Genomic DNA, 14,011 nt, shown 5'->3' with positions numbered 1-14,011 from the left:
GTTGAGTAAGCAAATTAGCTTAGAGTTGAATTTTCTTCCAGCTTCCGTAATAATGTCCTGATTAATGATGTTAGGTTTTATGAAATAACACATATTGATCAATTATGTGGTAAGACTTACAGTAAAGAATGTTGACCTTGGAAATCACTTCACAATACAAGCTCCCTTTACTTAAAGTTTTCAGATAACGGGCCACTGCACTACAAATTAGGAACAAATGTTGCATGCCCCCACTCTTCCTAATCTTTTTGTAGAAAATTATTTGTTTTAATTACAAATTATATGAATGTGTTATTGTTGGTGATGGGTCTTTCTCGAACAAAATTGCTCTAAGGAACTAGCTCCTCCGAAACTCTCTCTCTCTCTTGTTCTCGTTCTTTTTCTTTCTTTGTGGTATTTTTTCTCTTTCTCCCTCTATTTCTTGCTCTCTATTCACTCTCATTCTTTTTCTCTCTCTCTCTTCTTCTTTCTTTTTCCCCTCTGTTTTTCTCTTCTGGAGGCACTTGAGACTGGCGTCATCTCTGTTGTTTCCTTACTATTAACAATTTGAAAGTTCACTGTATATTAAAACAATAAAGGTGCTATAATATGATAGCATCCATCCATTATCCACACCGCTTATCCTCAGTAGGGTCGTGGCGGTGCTGGAATCCATCCCATCTTCTTTGGGCAGTGGGCAGGGGACACCCTGAACTGGTTGCCAGCCAATCGCAGGGCACACAGGGACAGACGACTCACTCGCTCTATCACACCTAGGGACAATTTGGACCAGCCAATCAACCTGACATGCATGTTTTTGGAATGTGGGAGGAAACTGGAGTGCCCGGAGGAAACCCACGCAAGCACGCGGAGAACATGCAAACTCCACACGGGAGAGTTCGATCTCATGACCTCAGAACTGTGCCGCACATGTACTAACCACTGCGCTGCCGTGCTGCCCAGTATTATACATTTTAAAATGAATTGATTTGGTGCATACTTTTTCATTATTATTGATATATCATTAGAAACCCAAAAATCTGCAGAGCCCTTTAGGTGCCAAGTGTGCCGACTCTTTTAAGAGAGCCGAACCAAAATAAGCTTTTCTCCCAACAAAGCTGGAATCCTCATCACTCATGTTTGTTTCTGTGCTTATGATTTGGAGTGGGGAGCTTTGCAGCACTGCGTCACACTGAGTAGCCAAAATAATTTTTTGGTGCCCTTGCATAATGTCTTGGTGGCAGATGAATGAATTCTCTTACACATTTTTTCCTCAAAGGTAGGGGGTGCTGTGTGCCAGTACTCTGCCTCTGCAGTGGAAACAGCTAAAATCTCAACAATGGGCTCCAGGATATTTTTAGAAAGTGTCAGTTCGACGTACAAACATCCTTTCAAGGTTCACGCTCGCACCCCAAGTGAAGGTTTACACTCGTCATCCGTCATCTCCATTGTTATATTCGGTGCTTAAAGCATCTGCTCAAGTACAAGCTCACATCCCATGTGCTGTATACACTCAATGTCTAATTAAATGCAGTTTTACTTTAGAGAGGCGGGTTTAATAATTATATTCACAGCTTAGCCTTGTGTTAGTCATTAGTCACTGTCAGATCATGAGAGCAAAAAGTGAGTTCAAGCAGAGAAGCCAAATGCACATACACAGTATGAGACTAAGCTTAGACCTGGTCACTCTGGTCCTCGAAGGCCGAATGTCCTGCATGATTTTTGAGGTTTCTCTGCTCCAATGCAAGTAATTCAAATCACCAAGACATAGAGCTGCACAATTAACCAAAATCGAATAGAAATTGCGATGATACGTAGTGGGATTGTGTTATCGCAAGACACTGCATTTTTTCTCTCTCGAGGATTTATACATTCATGTTTGTGGCTTTAGACGCTGCCCTACTTGCAAACGAGAGGTTCCGGACGATCGTTCGTAAGTTGAATTTGTTAGTAAGTTGTTAGTATTTTGTTTTTTTAAAGTTTATATACTGGACTGTCTCAGAAAATTAGAATATTGTGATAAAGTTCTTTATTTTCTGTAATGCAATTAAAAAAACAAAAATGTCATACATTCTGGATTCATTACACATCAACTGAACTATTTCAAGCCTTTTATTATTTTAATATTGCTGAATTTGGCTTACAGCTTAAGAAAACTCAAAAATCCTATCTCAAAATATTAGAATATCATGAAAAAGTATACAAGTAGGCTATTCAACTAATCACCTGAATCATCTAATTAACTCTAAACACCTTGCGAGGGTTTCCTGAGCCTTAAAAACACTCAGCTTGGTTCAGTAAACTAAATCACAAGTATGGGGAAGACTGCTGATCTGACTGCTGTCCAGAGGACCATCATTGATACCCTCCATCAGGAGGGTAAGACACAAAAAGAAATTTCTCAAAGAGCAGGCTGTTCACAGAGTGCAGTTTCAAAAGTCTGTTGGAAGGGAAAAATGTGGCCGGAAACGCTGCACAACCAAGAGAGATGACCGCAGCCTTAACAAAATTGTGAAGAAGAGCCGCTTCCAGAATTTGGGGGAGCTTCAAAGACAGTGGGCTGAAGCTGGAGTCCAGGTATCAAAAGCCACAGTTCACAGACGTGTCCGGGAAATGGGCTACAATAGCCGTATTCCCATGGTCAAGCCACTTCTGAACTCAAGACAACGGAAGAAGCGTCTGACTTGGGCTATGGAGAAGAAGCACTGGACAGTTGCAGAGTGGTCCAAAGTCCTCTTTTCAGACGAAAGCAAGTTTTGCATTTCATTTGGAAGTCAAGGCGCCAGAGTCTGGAGAAAGGCTGGAGAGGAGCAAAATCCAAGTTGCTTGAAATCCAGTGTGAAGTTCCCACAGTCAGCAATGGTTTGGGGAGCCATGTCAGCTGCTGGTGTTGGTCCACTGTGTTTCATCAAGTCCAGAGTAAATGCAACTGTGTACCAAGAGATTTTAGAGCACTACATGCTTCCATCTGCTGAAAAGCTCTATGGAGATGAGGATTTCATTTTCCAGCATGATCTGGCACCTGCCCACAGTGCCAAAACCACCAGTAACTGGTGCACTGACCATGGCATCACTGTCCTTGATTGGCCTGCTAATTCCCCTGACCTGAACCCCATCGAGAATTTGTGGGGTATAGTTAAGAAGAAGATGAAAGACACCAGACCTACAAATGCAAATGAGCTGAAGGCCGCTATCGAAGCATCCTGGGCATCAATAACACCTCAGCAATGCCACAGGCTGATTGCCTCCATGCCACGCCGGATTGATGCAGTAATCCGTGCAAAGGGATTCCCAACCAAGTACTGAGTGCATCAATGGACATTTTCAAATGTTTGATTTAGTTTTGCTGTTATAAAATTATTTTTTTTACTTGGTCTGAGGAAGTATTCTAATATTTTGAGATAGGATTTTTGAGTTTTTTTCAGCTGTAAGCCAAAATCAGCAATATTCAAATAATAAAAGGCTTGAAATAGTTCAGTTGATGTGTAATGAATCCAGAATGTATGACATTTTTGTTTTTTTAATTGCATTTCAGAAAATAAAGAACTTTATCGCAATATTCTAATTTTCTGAGACAGTCCAGTACATATGTTGAAGGCTTGCCTAAGTAACCTGTATTGTTTTGAAACTGAAAAGTAAACATCTAATAAAATAACATGCTCCATACCATTACAAAGCAGGCTGAATGATAAAGCATAATACTAAAAACAAAGCTACACATTAGGCGTTGACATTCTGTGTCTGTGGTCGGTGCAGCCCTTTGAGACTCCTTGTGATTAAGGGCGTCACAAATAAACATGACTTGACTTGACTATAAAAATAAATAAAGTTAAGTTTAACTTACTTTTGGAGGAGTTAGGCGACGTCCCTTTCTGTGGTAAAAAGTGGAGGCAAAAAGCGATCAAACCATTTTATCAACCGCATCTTATTCCACTTTCATTTCAAAAGAAATCGGCTCTTCTATACAGTTTACACCAACCATATCAAATGGATGCACAGGATATTAAACAATAAAAATATCAAAGTTCTTGGCGCGCTAGAGATACAGTACAATGTGTTTACAAACAAACAAACTAGGAAGTAGAAGCCGGATTTCTTCTTCGGGGTGGATGCTGGGTGACCTCTTACAGCGCCACGCGGAGGAAAGAAGCACCACAGTACTTTCCTCTACTCGGAAAAAGGTGCACACAATACAAAATCTAACTTACTGCAATGTCCGAATATTTTTCCACATCCCCGAAAAAATGTTCGTATCTACCGTTTTGAGTAAGTCGAATGGTCGTAAGTAGGGGAGCGTCTGTACTGTAACGGAGTGTTTTGCCAACCCGAAATGTCCACAGTTCCGGTTTTAACGCCACTAGCCATTAAAGGCTAGACAAAGTCTGCAAGCAGCACACTATGCCGCACATCATTGTGTGTGCCCCAGAAGAGGGTGCTGTTTTTCTAAGGTTAAAGCAAGTCAATGTGATCAAGCAAAAAACAAAAAACCCCAGCACAGAAAATGCACTTTTTTAAAAATTGAAAATCGCATCAAAATTGCACTACTGGTCTGAAATATCGCGGTCATGTTCTTTTTCTAAAATCATGCAGCCCTACCAGAATTCTTAACAAGCTCCTGTCAATTTGCTCTCAAGTTAATTATTCTTATCAACTGAGTTGAAGAGAAAAATCCAAAATCATGCAGGGCATGTGGCCCTCAAGAACCAGAGTGCCCAGGTCTAATTTATACTATACTGTAGTTGTAGATATTTAAGATTTTAATTTGATAGATTACAACGTGTCAAGAAGACACTATGCTATGAGAGTCAAACTCAATTCAGCTCAGGGGCTACGTGGTAAAAAAAAAAACGTTTTCACTGGTGCCAGACTAGTACATTAATGGCCTAAAAAGTGTGCATTAGCTGGAGGCCTGGGGGTATTTTTGAAGGCCACAATTAAATTATGATTCTTGGATGTAAGTTTTGAGTATTAAACGATAATTAAGGGTTTACTTCCACTGAATTTTATTTCTCCTTCACAAATGATATTGTTTATCAACTCTGCATTTGTAAATTATTTTTTTTCCCACTACAATTCATTTATTTTAAGTCAACCCATTGAGACTGGAAGGTGATAAAAATAGCATACAAACACTAACATAAATTGTTGATTTAATGATCTAAGTCTGCTTTTTTTCAATGAAAATGTTTCCCTGCATATGGGAACTTTCCTGTAAGATTTCATATCTATTAAAGAAATTAGCTAAAGCGTATTGCTCTTTAAACTTCCGCAAAAGACACACAAGTGCTATTTTTTAAATTTTGTATTTTTTGTAATGCCCTACTCCAGAGGTCAGGTACATTTTTGACCCAAAGGGCCATAAAAGCAAAATATTTGGATTAATTTTTTGGGGGAGAGAGCCACACCATATAGTTTTGGGACAGAATTCAACAAAACCGCAAAACCTGTTATCCAGAAAGAAGCTAATTCTTCAGCGCATTTCCTTCACTGCGTGACGTTTGATGTTTTGATAAAATGTATAAAATTATAATAACGACAGAGCCTGTAAACCATTTCATCAGATATACCACCAAGTGTCTCTAAGATCGTTGAGGCTCATTTTGACCGTCATCTTTATCGTAAATAATGGTTTTAAAACATGGTGCAAGCAGAGTTCCTTTGCAAAAATATCACAAAGTACTGCAAACGAGGAGAATATGGATGCGCAAAGTGCTCTGGGCGGGCGAGGGGGGGCCAGCACCATGTGAATAGTTCCGCCCACCCCTACTGCTCACCCAATTAAATTGCTCTGGGTGCTTGGCTAGCATTTTTGGGGTTTCTACAGTTTGTTTTGTGGGTTTTTATCATAATGTGTCTCAACAGTGAACATGAACATACACTGATTCAATAGCTTTCATCCAAAAGATTCCATAGAAACGTATAGCCAAAACAGGGTCTTTTGGTGTAACACCGCAACTGTTAACTGTAAACTGTGCCCCTTATATACTGGACTGAACGCTAGGTCAAATAAGAAGAGTGTGGACTTTGCATATACTCAAATTTAATGGATGAAAGAAGTCATACATGAATTAGATTTAGTCTCTGAGCCAGATTTAATCATGTTAAGACTCATATATGGCTCCCTGCCCCTGCCCTAAACAGTGTCTGTATAATAACATCAGGAAGGGTATCTTCGAAATTTTCTTTCTGAGCAGGTTTTGATTTGAACAATGTAAACCTGCAATTGTATCACATTTGTTCGGATTATAACAATATGCCCCAAATTGAATGAAAGCACACCTTGTGTAATCAATGCTATCATTGGCACTTTGATACACACTGCTTTTCATCACTGCCTTTCATATGCTTAGCGCCTCCCTCTTTGTACCACTTGTCACAATTGATAATCTATCCATCCATCCATCCATCCATCCATTTTCTGCTACGCTTATCCTCACTAGGGTCACGGGGGGTGCCGGAGCTCATCCCAGCTATCTTTGGGCAGTGGGCAGGGGGCACCCTGAAAGGGTTGCTATCAAGTCATAATTGATAATAATTTTCATAAAAATAAATACATTATAATATTGGAGCATGATATTTATAGCTGCTCTTTTATGCATTTAGTTAAGTGGAACTATCACATAAAGCTATTAGCGATTTAATTTTTAGACAATAGATAGACAATATATAGACAATAGATAGATATTTTTTGACATTCTTGTTTACATGTATATATGTTTCCGTCAATATATAAACACAGTATATAGTAATGAGTTAGAGTATTTTGAAAAAGGACACTAGAACAGTGCAAAAGACTATTATGCTCTCACTTTAGACTATATTTATTAGGGATGGACCGAAAAGAAAATTTGGAGCCACGATTGAAAACCGATCATGTGAAACACTGGACAATGACCTTTTTAATCTTTACTTTTCAAAGATTTGATCATGCTCTTTTAACTTTCCTCAGAATGGCCTTTCGGGTCTGATTATCGTGAAAATAAAGAAGAATTCTTGTTTATAGACTTGCACAGAGTCGACAAATACAGGGTTCGTACGGTAGCTTGAAATCCTGAAAGATACTTGAATTTTTACTTAGTGCTTGTAAATGTTTGAAATTGTTGTCATGTTTCACAACAAGTCTGCTTGAAAATGACGCCGACACTACTCTCTGGTGGCTCAGTTTTGCGATTGCTTTCTTCTCTAATGATTAACAGAAGAGCAGTTGTCACTGCTGTCACTGTCTTGTATTACGGACAGACTGAAGAGATCTTTTCTTCCTCATGCCATGAGGCTCTTTAACTCTACCCGGCAGAGTAAAAGCCCACATTAAACCACACCACCTACATTGCATATTACCGAATTTTATTGCAATATGTATTCTGTGTAGCACTATTTAGATATTCTATATAACACGCTACAGTGGGCATTTGCACGTCACACTGGGTATTTGTATATTGTATTCTTTTTGCTTTATTATTGTATTGTTCTCAGCTCAGGGATGCTGCTGGAAATGTGAATTTCCCTCCGGGGATGAATAAAGTATCTATCTATCTAACAGCAGCTGGCATTTGTTTGTATAGTATTGTCCCGTACAATGTCATCACCCCCTACAGGTGATGCCCAAGAACACAGGTGCATGCTACAGGGCACTATGAAATGTGTATTAGTTTAAGGATTATGTATCAATTATTGATATTAATCATGGGCCATACAAATAATTAAGGTAGTGTTTCCCAATGGTAAATTGTAATAATAAGAACTTCTTGGAATTGAGAATGTAAGCAACATATTACGTCAGTTTACTCAACAACTGTATGGTAAAGATTTGTCACAAACATACTTCCACACAAATTTATGCGCCGTATGGCTCATCCATCCTTTTACTGCACCACTTGTCCTCACAAGAGTCGCAGGGAGTGCAGGTGCCCATCCCAGGAACCCCTAATTGGTTGTGTGTCGAAATCTAAAAATCATATGTCTTGATAAATGAGCACCCCAAATTTAACGTTACAATTGTAAATCACAGATCGATATGTGGATATGAAAGATACATGGTTCACACTAGATTTCTGGGAAATTGACAACTTGGTTTCGAATTAGGCCATGAAAAACAGTTTCACCTTAAAACTGATGGTCATCATTGCTCATCGTTTCAGCGATATTTTCTGACACAATCTCAAAAAAAAGATCAATCATTTTTTTCTCCGTTTCGGGGCTTAGCGCTCTGCCATCTGTAAAGATAAGCTACTGAATTCTGTGCTTAAGTTTGAAATGGGGGCCACTCAGGGACACGCCGACTCTTTTGCAGGTGTCCCATCTGCTACCGTTGATGATGTCATCTCGTTTCACTTCTTAGCTCGATGCTTGATTGTGTGGACTACACACAAACCTACATGCACAAATACACACTCATCACTTCTCTTAGTCTCTCGCAGTAAATAATCAATTTTACTTTTATTGAGAAGATCTGGCTGAAACAGATGCACACAGTACAGCCAACACTGATTAAGACAACTTGAAGTTTAAAGATTGTAAGTTTTTGTTGTGAGAAATATTTATCATTGTATGTTGATGAAAATGGTAACTAGCTAATTACAAAGTGTACCACAGTGTTCTCAATCTCAATACACCTGGGTGAGGTTTGGCCAAATTGGGTTATTCACAAATAAGTTTGGATAGAAACATTCCACTGTTTTCAAATCTCTTCCCTACGTAAAATAAGATCTATCCCAGCTACCTTCGGGCAGTAGGCAGGGAACACCCTGAACTGGTTGCCAGCCGGTCGCAGGGCACACAGAGACAGACGACTCACTCACTCATTCACACCTAGGGACAATTTGGACCGGCCTATTAACCTGACATGCATGTTTTGGAATGTGGGAGGAAACCGAAGTGCCCAGATTAAACCCACGCAAGCACGGAGAGAACATGCAACCTCCGCACAGGAAGGCTGGTAGCTGGATTTGAACCCTGACCTCAGAACTCTGCCGTGCCGTACTATAAATCCATCCATCCATCCGTCCAGCCATTATCTGCACCATTTATCCTCGGTAGGGTCACGGGGGTGCCGGAGCCCATCCCAGCTAGCTTCGGGCAGTGGGCAGGGGACACTCTGAACTGTTTGCTAGCCGGTCGCAGGGCACACAGACAGACGACTCTCTCGCTCCTTCACACCTAGGGACAATTTGGACCGGTCAATTAACCTGACATTCATAGTTTTGGAATGTGTGAAGAAATCAGAGAGCCCGGAGGAAACCCCCTCAAGCACGGGGAGAACATGCAAACGCCACACAGAAAGGTTCGATCTCATGACCTCAGAACTGTGCCGCACACGCGCTAATCACTGCGCTGCCGGGCTGCCCGTACTATAAATCAATCAACTAAAAATAAATGAATCTATAATCAACTAGGGCTGCACTTGTTACAAGCGTTTATTATTCAATGGCTCCTAGTGCTAAACATGTTAATATGCAAATTTTATTCATGTACAAAGTCTGTTGGTTGGTTGGATCCCTTAACCAATGGTGTCATCGCGGCACTATTTCCGGTAGTGTGTCTTGGACAAGTACAGCCTGGTGGCACCCATCCCTCTCTAGGCCAGCATATGTTTCTATCCGATATATCGAACCGGGACATTTTTCGTGATAGGCAAATGTACTAAGCACTACACACTGCCTGTTACTGGACGTAAAAGGAGCTGTACGGAGGTTGGAACTTTTTTTTTTACTCCCTGCTGGCATCTAGGTCATGTCATATTTGCAGCCTCAGTCAGCTTGTTTAGGATATGCGTGCAAATCAGTGCCTTTCTTAGATGTGCTCGAAAAATCCAATATAATACAACACAATATATTATAATATGATATAAATATTTTTTTTTATCTTACTTGGGCTTTAAGTTGGCGTCTTCATGCTATATTAACAAATAGAGAGCTTAAAAACCTGCAGGGACGAGCATGACGTCACCCTACTTTACCCTCCCAACCTCCATTCCTTCTACCTAATGCATTCCATCGCGAACAGCTTTGCTAAAAGTAAGGTAAAAGGTGATAGGCACAGTGGGAAATAAAGCAGAAGGTCTCTTAGAACTCAGTTGGACATTCTTAATACGTACCTAATTGGCAAAATATTTGGATTTCAACTTTTCAGTGACACCTCAAACCACGCACCCCACCTTAAACTATATTGTTTCTAAATGGTTTTGAATTGCATCATTCACATCATCTGTCTCACTCTCACCTTTTCCGTTTGAATGGTCAGGGTGTCTATTACAAAAGATGCATATATTAGCCGCATCCCTGCATAAGCTGCATGGTTGAAATTGTGTGACAAAAGTTTTCTTTATCCATCATATGTGCACTTACGAAATAGAAGTAGTTCTAAATCAAATAAACAGCAGATAAATGGATCAGTTGTCTTTTACGCATGACTGCTTAGTCATCAGAAAATACATTTTTATCCCATACCTGTCAACTTTTATGATTTCCCTGTGTTTTGATCTCTCAAATTGTGTACGCTGCACAAAACCTTTTTTTCTGTTTATTTTTTTTTTATTACTATTATTTAGTTACAAAAGACTCGTGTTTTTGTTAGACCGAGCTCATCTTGAGCCTTTTGGCTCTAATCTGGATCATCTCGTTATCTGGTAGCAGACGACCGCGTCATCGTAGACTCCTAATATTGTTGCGGTATTCTACGTAGTCTGTCTTGCTTTGAGTAAATAGGTGCCATGTTGTGTTTGGAAAGTTTATCATCGATTAATAAGAGGAATTGCAATCTTTAATAAGGGGAGTAAATTGCAGAGGTTAACAGATATGAGATGGAGAGACCGTTCATGATAAGTAAGCACATACTGTACACTTGAAATTGGCTGTATGTGGTCATGAGTGGTCTCTAGTGGTCGCCTCTGGGACTGCTTGTGAACTGAATTTTCCTTCGTATAGCGAGCAAGATTTTAGTATCAAATAAAACTCATATAGCGAAAATGCCGTGTTTAGAGGTGCTCATACAAATACTACCACTGTTATGATGGAGGGCTATACAAATAAATGCGACTTGTGTGGCGTCCCCGGCTGTATGACGGTCAAGCTTTTTAACTGATGCTTCACGGTGCTTAATTTAAACAACGGTTTTAATCACATTCACTATGTAGCAACGTAAAACCTGTGAAAAAGAAAATTATAATCGATTTATTTACAATGTTACAAGTTTGACACACACAGGAATAAAAACGTGAATTCTAACTGAACAAAAACCTCCCATGGTGTGCATTGTGACTATATTTAACAGAAAAGAACATTGTAAATGTTTTTAGGCGGACACGGGAAAGTCTCTAATTAATGTTATATCACCCGTTGAATTAAATAATCTTTGATCAAACAGTAAACATACTTTGTGCCCATTATCACTTAGTTTCTCATCTCATTATACGCTTTTGTTATTTCTTAGCAGACTAACTTATTTTTTTATAAAGTTTGCTAAACATTGCTTTTTGGCTGACGGACCTTTCTAATTGCTGAGACACTTTCAGAAAAAAGCATACTGTAGCTTTCAGAATGAAAGTATATGTATGTGCACTCCAAATAAAGAAAGCAACAGCAAAATAAAGAGATATGCATGTCTATACTATAGAATACTGTTAAAGGTCCTTTTTAAAAGGTACTTTACAGTTTGACTGTAAATACAATCCATTCAATCTATTCAGTGGTCTCTTGCACATCACCAGGAAAGAAGTTTGGGTATGCATTCTTGTCATCCTGAAGTGACCGACGAAATGGTCTCCGATATGACGTGTGACGCCAAACACGAACCCCTTTGGTCGACCACCCCCCCTCCTCCCGTTCTCCCCGACGACAGCGCGAAGCTCTACCATTTTCTCCTCAGAACGGCTCCCGACCTCCCGCCCCCGCACACACACCTTCTCTTTCTCATCCGAAAGCAGCATCCTCTTCGCTCTCCTCCTCATCTTCTTCCTCTCACCCTCTCTCTCTCTCTTGCACGCTCTCTTGCTTTCCCTTCCTCTCCGGTTGTCCTCAGAATGAGGTTAGCTGCTTCGTTAGCGGCGCGACGTCGACAAAGAAGCGGTGGAGTTACCGCAGTGGCGGGCCGTGGTTGTGCTTTCGCGCACCGCTTCCGCGCCGTCCCTCACGATCTGTGCTCTTGGAACTAATCTTCTCCTCCTCTCCGTCTATCTCTCCAGCAGCAATGGGGAGGACCACCATGTAGAGGCAGCAGCCGTCTCGCAGAAATGGGAAGCCGCGCATGGAGCGGGTCTGGACTGCAGCCGTGGTGAGCCTGAGCCCCCCTCCCCGCATCCACCTCAAGCCTCACGACCTTCTCAGGACCTTACCACAGGGGCCGTCGGACGCTCACCTGGATGCTCCCCTATCTGTGCTTCTCCCCCCCCTGTCCTGTCATCCTTTCGTTCTTCTGCTCTGATGCTGAAACACAGGCTCCAATAATTGAATTTTGCCATTATTTTTAAAATCACAAGCGGCGTTCCCGTTTTTTTTTTCCTACTCGAATCCTTCGTTGGAGACTGGTCCGATTCTTATCAGCAATAAACGTCCGGCGTCATGGGGGACATGACCAATAGCGATTTCTATGCCAAGAACCAAAGAAATGAGGGCGCCAACCATGCGGCGGGGTTCGGCTGCTCGCTCATGGAGCTGCGATCGCTCATGGAGCTTCGCGGCACCGAGGCGGTGGTCAAGATCCAGGAGGACTACGGGGGAGTCGAAGGACTGTGCAAACGATTGAGAACCTCACCCACGGAAGGTGAGTCCCACACCAACACATTTACACCCCCCACTGATGTGTTTATGACTCACATCTTGCTAGAATGGAGTCTTGGATGAAGTGTTTGTCATAACATCCTCACTGCAGAGAGAGTTCCTTTTCAAACGTGTTTCTCTATCCCGGTAACTTATTCGATATGCATCTGACCCTCATGTCTCACTCCCATTGCTTCGTTTATGGCATTATCTCATCAGCTATGCAGATGTGTCCTTACTTTGAAAAATGTAAACCACCCTCAATTGGCCAAATCACTCTAATTAGGGGTGCACAGTTGCATTCTTATGATTTAAGGTCACCACACGACACTTTTAATACTGAACATATCTTTTCCACTAATCTAATTTCCCTTTTACTGGTCTGAGCAGGGCAGCTGCCCTCTTTCCTGCAAAAATAGCGAACGGGCGTTTATAATTTTTATCACCCTATTTTCCGGACTATAAGGCACACTTTTAAACCCCAAATTTGTCCGAAATTTAAAAGTGTGCCTTATGACACGGTTGCGCTTATATACTGCAGAATACGGTGGATAATTTTGGAAATGCTTACAGTTTTTTGCGGTATGCGTTATTTCATAAGGTTTTACATTATATAACCGGTCTTAAGCAAAAATTGGTCAATTAATGATCATTGCTGGCCTAAACAGCAATACATTGTATTCAGCAGGATCTTGAATCGGGGTCACTATGGAGGGGGTCCTGCCTGTTTACCACTAGACCAGTGATACAGATGACCCATGAACACACATGAAAACACATCTCATTATCACATTATTTTTACTCACAGTGGCAGAAACACTGATTTGCTTAGTACATTTTGTTCTGCATTCTGATAGTTTCTTCACCTTTTTACCTGTACATGCTGTGAAAGACAGGAACAGAAAACAGAAAGTCTTTCAACAAAATACTCTCTAAGCTCTTTTACATACGCATACATATTAAACGGCAAGGTGTTACAACTAAAGGAGATGAAAGGTGAAAATATTGATCATAAGAAAAAATATCCGCATCAGCAAAAACTGTGATTGCAGGTGTTACTTTAAATCCAGGATTGGTACAATTATAAACACTGAAACCATTTAGGAACAGCGGAATGTTTTTAGGGACGCTGTTTTGGCGGAAAACCGAATTTGGCCCTACCTCACCAGGATCCTTGTGTTTTAAGCAAGAAGAGTGGCCAACCTGTCTTCACCTCCTTGAATGTCTGTGAAAAGGGATTCGTTATATCAAGGACAGTCTATAGAATCCAACCATGTAAA

At 40.8% G+C, this 14,011-nt stretch overlaps 1 protein-coding gene across 8 annotated transcripts in view; it reads left to right on the top strand.

The window, feature by feature from the left end:
* Positions 1 to 14,011, top strand: part of atp2b2 (ATPase plasma membrane Ca2+ transporting 2) — a 192,984-nt gene that overhangs the window by 51,509 nt on the left and 127,464 nt on the right. For 6 of the 8 annotated variants that reach the window (XM_088338112.1, XM_088338113.1, XM_088338108.1 and 3 more), the window contains exon 1: positions 11,858 to 12,735. In XM_088338112.1, coding sequence (XP_088194238.1) covers positions 12,534 to 12,735 — 202 coding nt within the window. In that variant the 5' untranslated portion in view covers positions 11,858 to 12,533. Of the gene's footprint in view, positions 1 to 11,857; positions 12,736 to 14,011 lie in introns of those variants that run through there. The other 2 variants (XM_088338106.1, XM_088338107.1) reach the window with 2 other exon arrangements.

This window comes from Urocampus carinirostris, chromosome 6 (genome assembly GCF_059441175.1).
Source record: "Urocampus carinirostris isolate Australia breed hairy pipefish chromosome 6, RoL_Ucar_1.0, whole genome shotgun sequence".
NCBI lineage: Eukaryota > Metazoa > Chordata > Actinopteri > Syngnathiformes > Syngnathidae > Urocampus > Urocampus carinirostris.
This window is presented reverse-complemented; position numbering and strand designations above follow the sequence as displayed.